The sequence below is a fragment of the Culex quinquefasciatus genome, chromosome 2 (assembly GCF_015732765.1).
Source record: "Culex quinquefasciatus strain JHB chromosome 2, VPISU_Cqui_1.0_pri_paternal, whole genome shotgun sequence".
NCBI classification, from domain to species: domain Eukaryota; kingdom Metazoa; phylum Arthropoda; class Insecta; order Diptera; family Culicidae; genus Culex; species Culex quinquefasciatus.
Genome location: NC_051862.1, coordinates 86,012,297 through 86,028,871, shown reverse-complemented (window position 1 = coordinate 86,028,871; position 16,575 = coordinate 86,012,297). Strand labels below are relative to the sequence as shown.

At 42.1% G+C, this 16,575-nt stretch overlaps 2 protein-coding genes across 3 annotated transcripts; both read right to left on the bottom strand.

The window, feature by feature from the left end:
• Window positions 1–1,520: 1,520 nt before the first annotated feature.
• On the bottom strand, window positions 1,521–12,786 carry LOC6037732 (acyl carrier protein, mitochondrial). Of its 2 annotated transcripts, none has more exons than XM_001847560.2 (3): window positions 12,460–12,786; window positions 12,232–12,345; window positions 1,521–1,855 (listed from the first exon to the last, which is right to left on the bottom strand). In XM_001847560.2, the coding sequence occupies exons 1-3, from the start codon at window positions 12,628–12,630 to the stop codon at window positions 1,676–1,678; spliced, it is 465 nt and encodes a 154-aa protein (XP_001847612.1). In that variant the 5' UTR covers window positions 12,631–12,786; the 3' UTR covers window positions 1,521–1,675. The 2 variants fall into 2 exon arrangements, with proteins under 2 accessions (XP_001847612.1, XP_038111159.1); XM_038255231.1 differs by lacking the exon at window positions 12,232–12,345 and adding an exon at window positions 12,011–12,136.
• Window positions 12,787–15,051: 2,265 nt separating this feature from the next.
• LOC6037733 (WD repeat-containing protein 74) lies at window positions 15,052–16,563 on the bottom strand. The gene is made up of 4 exons (XM_001847561.2): window positions 16,384–16,563; window positions 16,082–16,316; window positions 15,237–16,019; window positions 15,052–15,174 (listed from the first exon to the last, which is right to left on the bottom strand). Exons 1-4 carry the CDS (start codon window positions 16,469–16,471, stop codon window positions 15,078–15,080), a joined length of 1,203 nt encoding a protein of 400 aa, XP_001847613.2. The 5' UTR covers window positions 16,472–16,563; the 3' UTR covers window positions 15,052–15,077.
• Between the last annotated feature and the right edge of the window lie 12 nt (window positions 16,564–16,575).

Genomic DNA, 16,575 nt, shown 5'->3' with positions numbered 1-16,575 from the left:
TTCTCATAACAAAAATTGAATTATTAAAAAAAGAAATATTTTTTTTTTCACTGTGCGCAGTTTGCGCGCGTTATCAATCTCAATCACCCAAGATGGTGGCTTTTAGCATCCCCCTGGAAAAAACGCGATTGAAATTTTTTCGATCGATTTCTGTGTTTCTACGTATAATTGTCCCGTGGGTTCCTATTCGCCCTATGTCTCCCTAATCGCCCCAGTTAGCAGTTTATCACCCTTATTTGTGATTCTCTTGCTATACAACAGCTAAACAAGACATAATGCTTAGTGAAACTAATGATTCCGTGTAAGAAAATACTTGGTGGGACAATTATGCGTAGAAGTTCAACGATGGGACAAACAGACTTGGTGTTGTTTTTAATGAGTTTCCGAACAAAGTACCAGATTTTATGTGTTTCTTAAAGTACACATAAAACTAAACTTAAAAATGTCATAAAGTCAAAATCGTCCAAAATTGACATGGGACAATTATGCGTAGAACGGCAGTGTATTTTTTTCAAAGAGCTGAGTCGGTAAATTGATTGATCGTTTTTGGAGGCACTCGATTTCGTTGGACGCTGTCTCAGATTGAGAACTTTGAATTTTTTGCAGGGACTGATCGAAAAATGACTAGGGGGACATCGATACTTTGTATTTCCTTAAGGGGTTACATTCATGTAGAAAATCACAAAATTTCATATTACAGAAAATTTTGTAAATCCACCAAAAGGATGATTTTCATTCTCCTCTGAAAGTTTCATGAAGATATTTCATGATTATGCTGAGTAAGAGACGATTTAAGTTCAAAATTTTACCATGCGCAAAGCGGACTGTCAAACTTTGTGAGCGCTTTTCTCTAAGCACTGAGTTGATTTACAGGCGCCACGATATCTCGAGATGGGATGGACCAAATTGGCTGAAATTTGTGTGTGCTCATATCAACTTCTGACATTTTTTTTCGGATTGACATGTATGTAACCCCTTAACAAAAATAAGAGTATCTCGAAAATATTTCCAGAGCATATCATTTGAATAATCCCACAAATATTATTATTTTTTTTCATTTTTGCATCCTCCCATTTGACTCCTCGATCTTTTTGCTTTGTTAAGGAGGTATTAGACTATGACAAACCCGGAATTTTTCGTGTTTGAAAGGTTGCCAAATTCGCAAACTTGTGTGCGGCAAGCTTGTTTGTTTGTTTTTTGTCATAGATAATCTAGTATCTTTGGATGTGATGTGGGGCATGCCGTTGCACTCACGACATATCTCGAGGATCAACACCCCGCCTTTGTCCATGACAAAACTCTCGCGGCGTCCTGACATGTGTTGGCTTGCGGCGTATAGCCTCAGTGGGATCGATAAACGGTTAACCTGCTCCAAGCATCCACACAAAACTGTCTACAAAGTAACAGGTTTGAGTGTATGCTTGCAACAACTAAGCAGCGGTCTGGATAGAAGTCTGCACCGCGATTGTTAAAAGGACTTTTCTTTCTCCAAAGTAAATCCAAACGTCCAAACGCGCTGGTTGCTGCTACTGTGTTAAATCGAAATTTTATTCCTTTCTTTCATTCCTTGTTTAAACTAAAATCTACAAAGTGAGAGTATGCTCTTGCCGTATTTTTTTTATTTCAATCTGTCTCAAGCAAACTCGATGCAGCGCAGTGAAGAAGAAGCGTAGACTTACTCGTAGATGTCCTCCTTGTCGGCAATGTACTGCACAATGTCGGCCGGTTTGAACAGCTTCTCCGCGTCGCCGTCCGGAATTTCAAACCCGAACTCATCCTCCATCGCCATGATCACCTCGACGTGGTCCAGCGAGTCCAGGCCCAGATCGTTGATGAAATGCGACTCCAGGGACAGCTGTTGGTTGTGTGGGTGGGTCGGTGGTGGAGAGAAACGAACGAGATAGAAAGAAAAATTAGGGTTAGGTTGTGGATATGCAGTTTAGAGAGACGCGGTCACGGGGTAGAAGTTTATCCTCGAAAAGCAAGCGGCTAGTAGAAAGACAGCGAATTCTGTGGCAAAATTGAGAATGTTGAAAATTGATCAATCTACAATATAAGATATACCTAGCCCGAATCCTGAACAATCTAATTCAGCGATTCTCAACTTTCTTCTAGGCAGGTGCCCCCTGCCATGTAAATCAAGTAGGCCCGGTAACTCCGTTGAGAATCGCTGATCTACATAGTTGAATAACATAATTTAACATTCCAACGTCCAAGGGTACAAAAAAGTTGGAACGGTAACTTCAACTCGCTGGTTCTCGGGCATAACATAACCAATTAACGTGAAGACTTCCATCATTGCCATGATTTTTCGTTCAAAGATATACATTTTGCGTCGATATTTTGACAAAATTCCTTCTACAAATTGTTTAGAATAGTGCCCTACACATGCTGATTTCTTTTGGTAACGATTATCCCATTCCTTGCGAAGTTATGGAAATCGTCATTAATCAATGATTGCCAACTAGGACGTCAATGATTGTTCCACAAAATTATATAAATTTTGAGACGCATTTGATTTAGATCAAAATTCCTCCAGTGGCTTCAAGAGGCCAACACCCGGCACATGCTGATTAATTTTGGTGCAGAAATTCGTTAAATTGAATTTTGTACAGAATATTTTAGAGTGGTGATCAATTATCTCCGAAAATGATCAACGGCTTCACCTTAAGATGATTCTTCTTTCCAGTGATTTGTTAGGATGTCTAGATGATTCGAGAACATTGCAGAATAGGATTTGATCAAATCTGTAATTCATCGTTCCAACTTTTTGTTTCGCGTAAAACAAAATTCCAAGGAGGCAGTTGTTTTAAAACAAGGTGGAACGACGTTTTCGGTCGCAGAAATTATGTTGAGTAATGCCCGAGAACCAGCGAGTTGAAGTTACCGTTTCACCTTTTTGGGAGGCTTGGGCGTCCGTGTAAGTTGGACATGCGTTGGGCGTTCCAGTGTTAAAATAATGAAATCTTGTTGATCGAATCGTTCGCTCTACAGCATTGCCTTGACGTTCTCTAATTCTGGCGTGCCTCTAATGTTGGCACGTCACAACTTTGACATTCAATTAAAGCTAATTAAAAGCGTTTTCAACTGAACTCGAGTGATAAATAGCTTAATAAGAAGTGAGCAAGCAAGTTTCTATCAAAAGTTTTGCAAAATTAGTTGTTTAAATAGTGAAAATCAGCAAATTGGATGGAGTTAGGAGCAAGTGCTCAACCTGCCAAATATACGAGAATTTCCCCTAGGTGTCCGAAGGATTGAAATGTTGAGGCAATCCAAACCTATTTTACCCCTGGATTCGAACTGACGATTTTTGGGTAGGTATTGCTGATGCCAACATTTCAAAAAGCATCATGTACAAACCATGCGTTTTGAGAAAAACGCATTTGAATGTTGAGCATCCATTTTCAATTCCTATTTTAATATAAAAGCAAAATATGATGTTCTAATGATAACAAACGATGAAAAACGTTGCTTTTATTGATACTTGATCATTCAAATTCAATAAAACATTATTTCCGTAATTTTATTTGAGAAAAACAAACATAACTTCTTTTAAAATCACCAACGTCGATATCACCCTGCTGTCACTGAGGGGGGCGCTTTGTTATGATTCGTTTTTCTTCGCCGAATGTACATGGCGCTTTTTTCTTGTTGCTTTTTTTTCGTCACGAGGTTTATGTAGCCTTTTTGTTTGACAGGTTGACAGGGCTGTATAAACAGGGACTGCTGATGGCAGAGATTTTGTTTATGTTACTTTGGGACCATCCATAAACCACGTGGACACTTTTTTGGGAATCTGCTACCCCCCCCCCCTCCCCCCCGTGGACAATTGTCCATACAAAAAAACTTTTTTGTATGGATCGTGGACAATCGCCATACCCCCCCCCCCCTAAAGTGTCCACGTGGTTTATGGATGGTCCCTTTATTTAAAATCAGTATTAAACAGACTTTACTGAAGTAACTTTTGCTCATTTTTGGTGGAGAGGTAGCTTATTAGAAGTACTTTTAGAATATACAATAACCCAGAAAGTGCCAAATGTATTACTGCGGGCGTCAATAATTAGATTTCACGTGCGGTGATACGACCGCAAGATAATCAAGTTGACAGCCAAATCAACGTAGAATTTCAGTTCAACTTGCTGATTTTTGCTCTGCGGTAGATATAGGCGGCAATAATCTCCTGTCACTCACAGCGAAAGAGAAACGTGATTTTATCTCGCAATAAGCAATACATGATGCCTTTTGATATGTTACCGTCGAATTGAGAAAAAATAGGTACACGGAAAAAAATGCAGATTTCTTAATAAACTTTTTTTTTACAAAAACTCAATTTCCCAAAATACGTATTTTTTGATTTTCGAGATTTTTTATATGTTTTAGGGGACAAAAAAAACCGCAACTTTTGAGCCATGGAGAAACATGGTCAAAAAACCTGCCACCGAGTTATAATTTTTTGAAAAAATAGTGATCATTGAAAATAATCGAAATTTCGTGCAAACTTTACAGATTTTTTGATAAAAGGCTCTGTTTTCAAGATATATCTACCGAGAGTTTGATTTTAGCGAAATATTTGCAGTTTATCGATTTTTCAAAATAGTGACCATGAGTGACCATTTCTAAAAAAAAAAATATTTTTTTTTTTTGAGGTTCAGAAAATTTGCTTTAAAATTGTCTAAGAGACATTGAAGATTGGACCTCGGCTTGCTGAGATACAGCAGCTTTGGGAAAAAGATACAGGAAAATTGAATTTTTATAAGTCTCACCCAAACAGCCCACCATTTTCTAATGTCGATATCTCAGCAACTAAAGATCCGATTTTCAATGTTAAAACATGAAACATTCGTGAAATTTTTCAATATTTCAATATTTTTTTCAATTTTGAATATCGGACCATAGGTTGCTGAGATATCGACATTAGAAAATGGTGGGCTGTTTGGGTGAGACTTATAAAAATTCAATTTTCCTGTTTCTTTTTCTCAAAGCTGCTGTATCTCAGCAAGCCGAGGTCCAATCTTCAATGTCTCTTAGACAATTTTGTAGCAAATTTTCTGAGCCATTAAAAAATTTGTTTGTTTTATTTAAAAAAAAGGTCCAATGTAGTAGGCCATGCTAACTACCAGCACTCCCAACACAGTTCGTTCCCGGCTTTCCATAACGTCGGACGCAATAAACAGTTCATCAGCAACAAACTGTCTTTCACTGTAGCTTAGCAACAGCTACAACATTTGGCGACGAGGAAAAGAAATTTTTTCCTGGAGCTTTCTCGAAGTTTTTTTCAAGCCCCCCAGGAAAATGTCCGACGTGGAACTTCGGCGAGTTATCCTCAGGCTGGACGCGCTCCTTGCAAAGCAGAAGCTGATGTGGGAGAAATTTCAAGTTTCGCCAAGTTCCGAACCTGCCAACAACGAGCCCCAGGAGGAAGCACACATCTCTGTGTCTAGCGCACCGGAGAACCACGCTACGGAAGAGTGCCAACGTGTGGCCAACCTCAAGCGATTCGTGCAGACGGACCTGAAGCAGAAGAAGAAGCACATCCGCATCGCGCTCAACGGCCCGACCGTACAGATGCAGCTGGATACTGTTTCCGACACCACGCTGTGTGCCATGAATCCGGATCAACACCACGAATCCCTTGGACGCTGCAAGACAGTTCTGCGTGCCAAGAATCTGGAAGCATCCTCAGAACCGCTTGGACACAGCGCTCGCACACACAATCCGCAAGACAACGAGGCCGTCATCGATCCAGATCAACCCGTCGATCTGGCCGTCTCAAGTCCAACCTACGACGATCCCCGCACGGAGCCCTCCGACAGTGTTCCCGGACCCGATCATCGTCCGTCGCCGGCATCGAGCAACATCGCATCTCTTCAACGGCTGCAAGAGGTCTTAAAAATCTCGCCGAAGGAGGAAAAGCGGTCACAGATCATCCCACAAACATCGCCGGGTTGAAGAATCATCTCGAGCCGTCAAGCGTCGATCGCGGACCACACCTGGCTTGGCCGCCGCGAGACGATCGGAAACGGCTACAACCGGAAACTGGTCCACCGGTGAAGCAGTTCAGTAGCAGGAAGATTGGCCGTCCGCCATATCTCCTAAAGGGGGAGATGTAGTAGGCCAGCACTCCCAACACAGTTCGTTCCCGGCTTTCCATAACGTCGGACGCAATAAACAGTTCATCAGCAACAAACTGTCTTTCACTGTAGCTTAGCAACAGCTACAACATCCAATAAACCAAATTTCCAGTTTTTGCTATTAGGTTTTACGCCGACTCGATTTGGAGGTTAGAAAGGAGTGCACTGTTTACATGGACTTAGCACAGTTCGATGCGATCGTCGATTTTGTTCGGGAAAATTCGTCGACAATCGACGAAGACCATGTAAACAGTGCACACGAGCTGTCAAATGACGTCACGGTGTAAAACCTAATTTGGGTGTTTTTGAAACCGCCTTGAGTCAGCGGTATTAAAAAACACTCAAAAAGCAAAAAACCGAAAATTTTGGTTTATTGGACCTTTAAAAAAACTCCAGAAATAATTCGCTTAAATGGAACTTTCGGTGGCTATATCTTGAAAACAGACACCAAATTGATCAGAAAATTCACTCAAAAGTTACAGCTGTTTGAATATTTTCGTACCATTTTTGTATGGACAGCATGCTCATGAATACCGAGATCAAATTTGCCACCTTGAAAAAACTCCGTCATCCCCACCGCTAGGATAGCAAGTTTGCCACCGAAACAAGCCCACCGCGGGGGGCAAAAATGGGTTTTTATCATTTTTTGCTCTCGTTTACCTTTAAAATCAATAATTATGTGTTGATTCATGCCTAGAAATGCTAAAAGTTCATTAAACTTTTTAATCCTATTGAAAATTTCAAAGAATTTCATTTTTCGAAAATGTCGAAAGTTAAACCATTTGCTACCCGATTTGATTCCCTGTTAGTTTGCTCTCGAGTTTGCCCCCGAGTCTCCCACCGCGCGTAGCAAAGCAGCCTATGATATGATGTATGATTAAAAATTCAATTATTCAAAAATTCAATAATTGAATAAATCAAAAATTTAAAAACTTAAAAATTCAAAAATTCATCTTTTGAATTTTTTTTAAATTTTTAAATTTTTTTTTTAAATTTTTTAATTTTTTTAAATTTTTTAGATTTTATAAATTTTTTTCCCGTGCTTGATTTGATTTTTCCGTGCATAATTCCATTTGAAGCGGTAGCAAACAGACTGAATACCGGGTAGCAAAGTGAAATCCCGAAGAACTGAGAGCAAATTTGCTACCGCGATGGGGTTGACGTCGGGTGCAAATTAGCTTTGCTTCGATGTTTGCACCCAGCGCTGGAGATGCACTCATGTACCGACAAGCAAGAAGCAAAGTTTTAAACGCGTGTTTCGGTGATTTTTTGATGTCTGTTCTGGTTGGTGAGAGCAAACATGGCCAAAAATTCAGAAATCTAAAAAAATTAAAATTAAAAATGAAAATATCTAGAGTACTTTTTCAAAAGGTCCTATGCGCCAAAAGTAAACAAACTGAGTTATACAATGCATGACGTTCTGCATATCCGAAACTACACTATCCTCAAACCCGATTTCTTCTAAGTATTTAATTTTTAAAATTATTAGCGAAATGCAAAATAACCTATGAGCATTCTCTTAAATTTTCATACAAAATAATTTACGTCGTTTTACCTCTCAGTGTCCTATGTGCATTCAGTAAAATGATGCACATACGACAATAAAAAAATCGACCTATGTACAATTTTAAATATATTTCAATCATTATGCACATACGCTAATATAATAACGACGTATGTACGCATTTTATTGAATAATTAGAAAGTAATGATAGATTTTTATATCCATATATCTTTTAAAAATAATGTTTGCCTAGGTTCCGGTTAACGTGTAGACGTCAGCTGTAAGAGAGTATGAAATGTTTCAATGCCTGACACAGCAAAAGAGAAGAGCAAAATTTAACCAATGAGCTCTCTCTCCCGAATCTGGCGGATACGACTCCCAGCATGACATACCAAAACAACTCATAAAACAGCATAAAATATGTTTTTTGTTTTGGTTGATAGGATCCCGGACAGATCATTGTTGTGGACTGTCTGAGTTTTTAAAGAAAAGTGTCGGAGGGCGAAGGATTGCGGCAACAAATAAATACGGTAAGTAGGGTGGAAAATTACTGTGATTCCCAAAGATGATTCCAGGACCATGGGATCGGCTCCGAAAGGCGTCCCTGTGCAAGAGGGCGAATATTTGTTTGGCCTTTCGGGTTGGGTTTGCCGGTACCGTGGCCATTATTTGGCTTTCCGGATGGGTTTTCTTGGTTCCGTGGCTATTTGGAAGGTGTCCCTGTCCAAAAGGGAGGATGCTTTTTGGCCGCCCGGATAGATTTTGTCTGTTCCGTGGCCATCCGGATGGCCAAAAAGCATCATCCCTCTTGCACAGAGAAGCCATCCGGATGGCCACGGAATCGACCAAAAAACATCCGGAAGGCCAGAAAACATCCCACCTTTTGGCCAGGGACGACTTCGGATGGCCACGGTACCGGTTAACACATTTCAGGAGGGAAATGTTATGCTGTTAAATTTAATAAACCTTAACCTTAAACTACTTTTTCATCACCCGCAGCACTGCTTTACGGTACCTGGTCCCCCGACAACGACCAACCAAGCGGTGGCGGACGTGGTACGGAGGACGCTTCTAGAAACCTTAAAAAAGAGCGCGCCATCCGCTTCGTGGTCATGGTCTGTCAGAGAACCTCAAGACGAAAGTCGAGTACATTAAGATTGCCGGAACCCGGGCGGATCGGCTATCAACAACTTCGCCAACGGCAAACTCATAATTACGCACGCAGATGCAGGTCGTCTGGGCCGCTTGGGACAACGTGTCCGAGAATCCAAAAATGCACGAGCTGCTGAGACTAGTGTTTCTGAGGCCACCGGAGTGGGCGGAAACATAGAGGTTGCGGCGGTTAAGGGGTTACATACATGTAGAAAATCACAAAATGTCATATTACAGATTTTTTTTTGAATCCGCTAAAAGATGATTAGGAATATTTTTTTCTGTGTATATTTCGACAGTGATACAACCAAATGTCTTCAAATATGTTTTGATAATAGATGAAAATGTGTATTTTAATGCCCTGATAACAGTTTTTTAATAAAATTAAGTGTGTGCTCACACCAACCTCTGACTTTTTTTTTATCGATTTACATGTATGTAACAAAGGCTCTGCAGAAGCGCTCCGATCACGACGTGTTGTTCCTGACTACGCAGGATATCGTCCAGCTGGAGCAGCGTCACCGTAACGGAATACGCGGTCGCATGGCGGCCGTGCACGATCTGTCAGTACTACGCCGTGGTTTTTCAGTTCCAGCATGGACACTACGACAAGTGCGTCGCGGCTTCGTCGTCGTGATGATCTTTTCTCACAGCCAGCCATAAACGAACTGGTTTTACGGAGGAATTGGCTGCTAATCTGAGCGAACTTACCTCGCTGAAGAATCGCTTGTGACTCTTCGCGCTCGACAGGTCCTAATAGCTGCTCATCAGCCAGCTTAAGAACTACGTCACAACCAGATAAAGTCCATCTGTCTGTCTAAGAGCACGAAAACCTGCAGTGGTTGATCTTTTCGGATGTTTCCATCTTGGATATTCCGCACGACTACCTTTCGACCTTTCTACGACTACTCGTTTCTACCTTTCTTATCGTGCAGTCTGCAATGCAATGCTGGATTACGTCCATTGGGCGTACTCGTCCTATGATTAGACCTGCCTGCAGCATCTGGAGCTGTCCGGCAAAGTCCCGCTGATGAACTGCCAACAGCACGTTACGAGTGTTTTTCTTCTGTGCCTCTGTTTTTTTGTGACCCGATGTTTTCCGTTTTTCCAGACTCCTCCCAAACGGTATCAAGTCGGCAACCTAACCGACTCGTTCATGACCCTGGCAGTTTAGCGGCGTTCGATTCATACGAGCACTTTACCCAGTACTCGGATGAGATCCTGGACTTGCTCGGGGACATGACTTCGAGGCGCGCGATTCGGACCGCCGCATAAGCATCTCGATCAACGCAATTGATTCCAGTTTTGTGCGACTTGCGCTCTTCAAGTCCCAAGCTGACCTCACCCCTCGGCCAAGCAACAGCCGTTCGGAGATCCAACCCCTGAGATCGGAATAATTCTTTGGCGAAGAGCAAGGTTCTCAGGGCCGCTCTTGAATCAACATCTTGCATCCTTCGTTAGGCCGTAGGCGTCATCCATAAAGTACGTCACGCTCTAAGGGGGGGGGGGGGTGGAGAGTTGTCGCAAGTGTGACAAGGGAGAGGGGGTACGTGAGACTGTGACGTGATAATCGGACATGGTAATAATCCGTGACGTGGTAATCACTTTGGCATAAAAGTTGTGCGCATGCAGTGCTGCTGGGGGGCTATCGGAACACTTGTTTATAAGTGTTAAATAATATGTTTACACTACTTGGGCCAAAAACTTTCAAAAACGAAAGATTAAAAATGTATTATGTGCGCTCACAGCTCGATAGGCGGATAAGACAATTTACCATGTCAAATTATCCTATGCGCCAAAGTAAACAATATTGATTGTTTACATTGGCGCATTGGTTAATTTGGCATCGTAAATTATCCTACCCGCCACCCATCTGACAGAATGCTCATTGGTAAATAACGGCTTCTCTCTCCTCTCACGCGCTGGAGGCATTGAAATATTTCATGCTCTTCATCAGCTGATGCCTACACGTTGCGAGAGGGTTGGAAATACATTATTATTACAAAATTTAGTTTTTGTTTAAATCGAGATTTAAATTTTATTTGATAAAGTTTTATGTGCAATGCCACATGAATATAGTCCAATGCCAATGTCTTATGTGCAAAAATTGTTCTATGAAACGTGTCCTATGTGCACTCACAGGTTGTATGAACCAAATTGCGTCAGAACTAAGCGTAATCTTGTCTTTTATATAATCCCGAGATGTACACTTGAAAAGCATTACTCTAGACCCATTTGGGCGTTTTCAGAATCGAAAAATACCCAAACGTGTTTGAATGGGATTTAAAAATGTGCACCAAAACTTTATCATCAAATTTCTCAGATTGAGGTTTTTGCACATAGGACCTTTTGAAAAAGTACTCTAGATATGGAACTTTAAAAAAAACTTTAGATATATAGAAAAAAATAAGAACGAAAACCCCAAAATTTAAAAGGAGTCTTCTAAATCTTCAACAAATTAAAACAGAGAAAAAACCTATAAATTTGAAAAACATAATTTTTAAATTATGGAAAATAAGTTGATGGAAATCAAAAAGTGTTGCGAATGTGATTTTAAAATTTGACAAACTTTTTCCAGTTGCTATACACTCAGTTTTAAGATAAAATCCAGACTCGATTATCCGAAGGCCTCGGAAAAATTTCACCGGATAATCGGAACTTCGGATGAATCATGAAAAAAAAATGTTGTAAATATTGAAAAAAAAATGCATTTTGTAATTTATTAGGTAATCAACTATTCAAACTAAAATGGAATCGCAGAATTAGATGTTAAAAATAAGAAAATAAAAACATGAAAAACATTTTTTATGATTAGATTATCTGAAGAAGGTACCATAAAAACCTTCGGATAATCGAGGCATCAGATAATCGAGTCCGGACTGTAATGCAACATTAAATTAAATTGTAGTACAGATCAGATTTTCAGAATATCGATGCTGCAAATCGACGTTAAAAGTGTCCAATGCTTCAGATGGAGTTGTAAATTCCCCACAATGCATTGGAATTGAAGAAATCGTTCCCTTATGATCATCGAAGCTCAAACTTCTTCTGTTGGTTCACTCTACCATGTAACACCCGTTGTGGCAGTGATTCAGCCTTAGATAAAGGAATGATAAATTATTGTTCTTTGGATAGTGTTGCTGTCTGATATGCTGAGAATTTATCCAACTACCACCCATCAAATTTGCCACATGAATCCTAGTGCCGTAAATTTCGTTCCTACCTTCTCCGGGTTGACCTTGTCGTAAAGCTTGAGCACCAGCAGCACGCGCTCCTTGATCAGCTGCAGCGTCAGCGGTTCCTTGGCGCTGTAGCTTCTGGTGATGGCCAGTTGCCAACGGCCGGTTTGCTTTTCGAGGATCAATCAACCAACCAACCGCGCAGAGGAAAACAGAGACCAGACAGAGAGGGGGGAGAAGAAAAAAAAACAAAACATTAGCGCACCTTATCGGCAGTGACTTTGTCGTAGGCGGCCACAACTTTGAGGACCCGATCCCGGACCTCGGCCAGCTTCGGCTTCGACGAGTAGCCCCGCTGGGACCAGCACTGGGGAGCATACTGCGTGGAAATAGGAACCAAGTTATGTTAGGCATATGACACGATATTACATAAACAGTTTGCCCCACGGGCGCAGTTTCGGCCTTTTTTCCTCAACTTTGCATGATTTCTAACCTCAAAGTTTGACAGAAGCTGCTGCGACTGGGGCAGAATCCTCTGATTACAGCTCTTTTGCTGGGGCAGGATCGAAGACGACGACGACGAGACGGTGCGGATGGCGAGCGAACGGAAAAGCTGCGAGTTCCGGCAGACCAGCCCGCGGACACTGTGCACTAACGATGCCATCTCTTACGTCACTTGCGCGCACGGAACGAACACCGGACCGGAGTTGTCGGATTACGGGCTGTTTTTCCGGAGAGACCGACGAAAAAGTTGGCGATTCTTCGCGAAACGTTCCTCTGGAAAGTGCCGATCGAACTGGTCTAGATCGGTTATGTAATTGTGACAGAGAGCGGAGAAGTGACAGCGCCGTGCGGTGGGGGCTAACTTCCGCGCAGGTGGCTGCGTGCTTTGCGAGAGTAATTCCATGGTTTGTCAATTTGTGGAGTGGTCGTCTTTTTTAATGATCCCTCTTTTGACGTAGGACTACGAAGTAGTCAATAAACGCGTCGCTGGTTGGCAGCTGGACTCACAATCCAAAGGTCGTCAGTTCGAATCCCGGGGTGGATGGGAGCTTAGATGTTACAAGAGGTTTGGATTGCCTCACCGTTCAAGCCTTTTGGACACCTAGTTTTGAGTAGGAATCAATATATCTTAATAGAGCCAAAGCAATGATGTAGAGCGAACAATTTGATTTGATTATTTTTTCAGGAATCAATTCAAATATTTTCAAACAGTTGCAAAGTAACCGCCGACCTTACAAGTCGCATTATCAACGCCAGTCCGCAGTTTGTGTGCGCGTCGCCGCTTTTTTTTAAATGTGCACCGTAGACAAAAACAGTGTGGTTCTGGATTTTTGTCAACTCCAAACCCAACCAAGCCCGAAGCTTGTAAAAAAATTCCTCGCAGACCTTCAAGTAAACCAAGAAAACTTGCGAGCATTGCAATTATGCAATAGAAGAAGAATAGCCGTGTTGCAGTTCGCCGACTCAGCAGTGGCCTCGTCCATCATCGACAAACCTCTGGTATATCAGGGTTGCAAAATCCCGATTTACCTGGACAACAACGCTACGGAAGTTCGTGTGCTTGACCTACCTCTAGGCATAAGCAATGACGACGTAGTAAAAGTGATGAGTAAATACGGCGAAATTTTGACCATCGCCAACGACCGCTGGATTAACTTCTTCCCAGGAATCCCAAATGGAGTTCGGATTCTGCGGATGTTGCTGAAACAGCCAACGCCGAAATCAATCACTGTAAACAATGCTGCTTCAACAGTGACGATTATAGGCAAAAAATCGCTTTGCAAACTCAAAGCAAAGATCAAAAAATGTGCGGATTCAACTAAAAAGGTGAACCAAAAAAGCAGTACACCACCGATCAAGGGGCTGGAAACTCTAATATTACTTAAGAATACTGAGTATACTAACGATATTCCAGTATACTTGTTAGTATACTAACCGAAAAGCAATAAACTGTTAGTATATTAAGATACTCTCATTATATTGGTTAGTATACTGGCGATATGTAAAGGAAATAATAAGTATACTAACATATATTTTGATATACTGGTTAACATAATAACTAATAGCATAATAGCTCTAAGAGTTTCCAACCCCTTGCCACCGATTGAACCTGAGCCAAGTAGCAGCAGCAGCAGTAAAAGCAACAACAGTAAATCAGACCAACATCCAAAGCAAACAAGTCAAATTGACGAAAAAGACAACGATGGATTCGAGACCGTGCTTTCTAAGCACACTCGCAAAACCCGGAAGCGCTTACAAGCATATTTGGACGTCGATGACGAATTGACAACAAAACGAAGAGAGATGGCTGAAGAAGAAACAACAGGTGAAGAAGACGAAGATGTCATAAAAACAAAATATTATAGGAATAAGTGTTATGAGATAACTGTTAAATCCCTGGAGGAAGAGGACGAAGATAAAATTAAAGAACTTGATAATTGAGGATCAAAATTTTCCGCTAAATATTTGAAACATAGACAGAAATCTTTAGAAAAAAAGGCATGGTAACAATTATTGAAATATAGTCAGACAAATGATTTCAAACTCTGTAATCTTTCCTCTTTCACTATCCACCTTGAAGAGATGAATGCACAATGGTGTAAAGTCTCTATAATAAAAAAAAAAAAATTCAAAGCCTACGCAGGAAAACCGCAAATATGAACACAACAAAAGTATTTTTATGTTCATTGAACCCTATAAAAAATATACATTCAGAATTTCTTTACTGATCTCTTTACTTTTGTCTTTACCGATGTTTTTCTAAAGAGAATCGAGAAATTAAAAGTGAAGGACGTATTAGACTGCGACAAACAAACTCTCACTTTTTGACAGTTGGTCTGCTTTGTTTGTTTGGCTGCATTTGTTTGTAGAAACGTCAGCCTGTATATATTTTGCTTTGTTTGCGAGTTTGGCAAACTGTCAAACACGAAAAAGTGAGAATTTATTTGTCCTACGCTTTGGGCAGTGCAACATGGAGTTAAACTTGCTGAAGTGCCATCGTAAACATCACAGCAACTGGATAGAAAGTTGAACTACCTACATGATGCAGATTTAGTTGCCGTCACAAAATAAAAAAGCAAAGTTCGTTAACTGTTCAAAGAACTATGTTTATTTCACTTTCTTGCCCTTCTTCTTGTTGGCCTTCACCTTGTTGTCTTCCAGAGCATCTTCGCTGGCTTTTCGCTTTTTCGATGCGGATTTTTCACTGAAAAATAAATTTAAAATGTTTAAAATTACTTACAACCTGTGTGAACAACACTGTCATACCTAACGGTTTGCATTTTTGCAAACAAGTCCTCATACTCCGAATCGACGTCTCCCTCGCTCTCATCGCCCTGTTCCTTCTCCTCCTCTACCAGAATCAAATCGTCGTCGTCATCTTCCTCAACGGGCTTTTCCTTGTAATCGGCACACAGAATTTGCGTTGGCTTCGACTTGGCGTAGCACTGGTACACCATGGCCGTCTTCTGCGCGTTGTGCACCCGCACGTACCGATCCAGACACGAGCTGAACAGATAACTTCCGGTCGAGTCCAACCCGACGCCGGTAACCGTCCCGGTGAATCCTTTGTACACGTGTACGTGGTTCTTCAGCTTCCTACGATCGAATGCACGCGCCCCCACGCTGGTCGTTCCTGCGTACAGCAGATCACCGTGGCTCGCAAGACACGTAAAGGACAGCTGATCGTCGGGCGGAGCGAACGCCTGCACCGGGCGACGCTGCACGGCTCGCAGATCGTACACGCGCACATAGCCATACCGCGAGCACGACGCCACGGTGTTGCGGTCCACAAACAGGACATCGTTCTCCCAGACGGGTTTCTCCAGCTCTAGCTCCTTCTTTACGTTCTTCGCCGTAAAGGTCACCTGTTGCGTTTCCAGATCCCACACTTTGACGATCTGCTTGAGCTGTTTGCCACCGGTCACCATCTGGTTCGGATCTTCGGCGCAGATGCGCAGCTTGGCCAGATTGTCCCCGACGGAGAACTCGACGGTTTCGGGGTATTTTATGATCTTGACCGTGCCCTTGTCGGTGCCGGCAATGATGCAGCTGAAAGATTGAATGAGATAATCATTAGTGTGTCTAGAATTTGAAACGCCTCAACAACTCACCCATTGGACCGTCCCAACCCGACGACCTCCCCGACCTCGCCAACCTCCAGGCTCGAGGTGTTGTCCTCGCTGTTGCAGTCGAACACCTTCACGAACCCATTGGCACGACCCACCAGAATCTCGGTGCGATCGTCGTTGCCGAACGCCAAACACGTCACCTTGGACGTTTTGTTCAGCACGTTGATCTGCTGCAGGTTCTTCTGGCTGTACGGCTCCTCCTGGAAGGGTTCCAGCTCTGCGAAAGAGGCAACCGATTAGCAACGAAGCGCACGTGGTTTGTTTACCTGCATTCTACAACGCACTTTTGAACGATCCCGTGTGTGTTCCGACGTAAATCAGGTGCTTCCCGTCGTACGACGAGCACTTGGCGTTGGTGGTGGAGAATTTCATCGCGGTTTTGCGCACTATTTCACCAGTAAAAACTAAATTTTTAAATCGGACCGGCTGTGCAGCGAGCCGTTTGCGACCGCGAATTTGTAAACATTCGAGGAGCA

What these genes read in the sequence shown, in the direction of transcription:
- LOC6037733 (XM_001847561.2), bottom strand. Translation starts at nt 16,471, where the DNA reads ATGAAATTCTCCACCACCAACGCCAAGTGCTCGTCGTACGACGGGAAG. An exon ending in ACACACGGGATCGTTCAAAA is followed by an intron (nt 16,317 to 16,383) that starts GTGCGTTGTAGA and finishes CCTCTTTCGCAG; the next exon opens with AGCTGGAACCCTTCCAGGAG. An exon ending in GGGTTGGGACGGTCCAATGG is followed by an intron (nt 16,020 to 16,081) that starts GTGAGTTGTTGA and finishes TCAATCTTTCAG; the next exon opens with CTGCATCATTGCCGGCACCG.
- LOC6037732 (XM_038255231.1), bottom strand. Translation starts at nt 12,630, where the DNA reads ATGGCATCGTTAGTGCACAGTGTCCGCGGGCTGGTCTGCCGGAACTCG. An exon ending in AGCTTCTGTCAAACTTTGAG is followed by an intron (nt 12,137 to 12,459) that starts GTTAGAAATCAT and finishes ATCCTCGAAAAG; the next exon opens with CAAACCGGCCGTTGGCAACT. An exon ending in ACAAGGTCAACCCGGAGAAG is followed by an intron (nt 1,856 to 12,010) that starts GTAGGAACGAAA and finishes CACAACCAACAG; the next exon opens with CTGTCCCTGGAGTCGCATTT.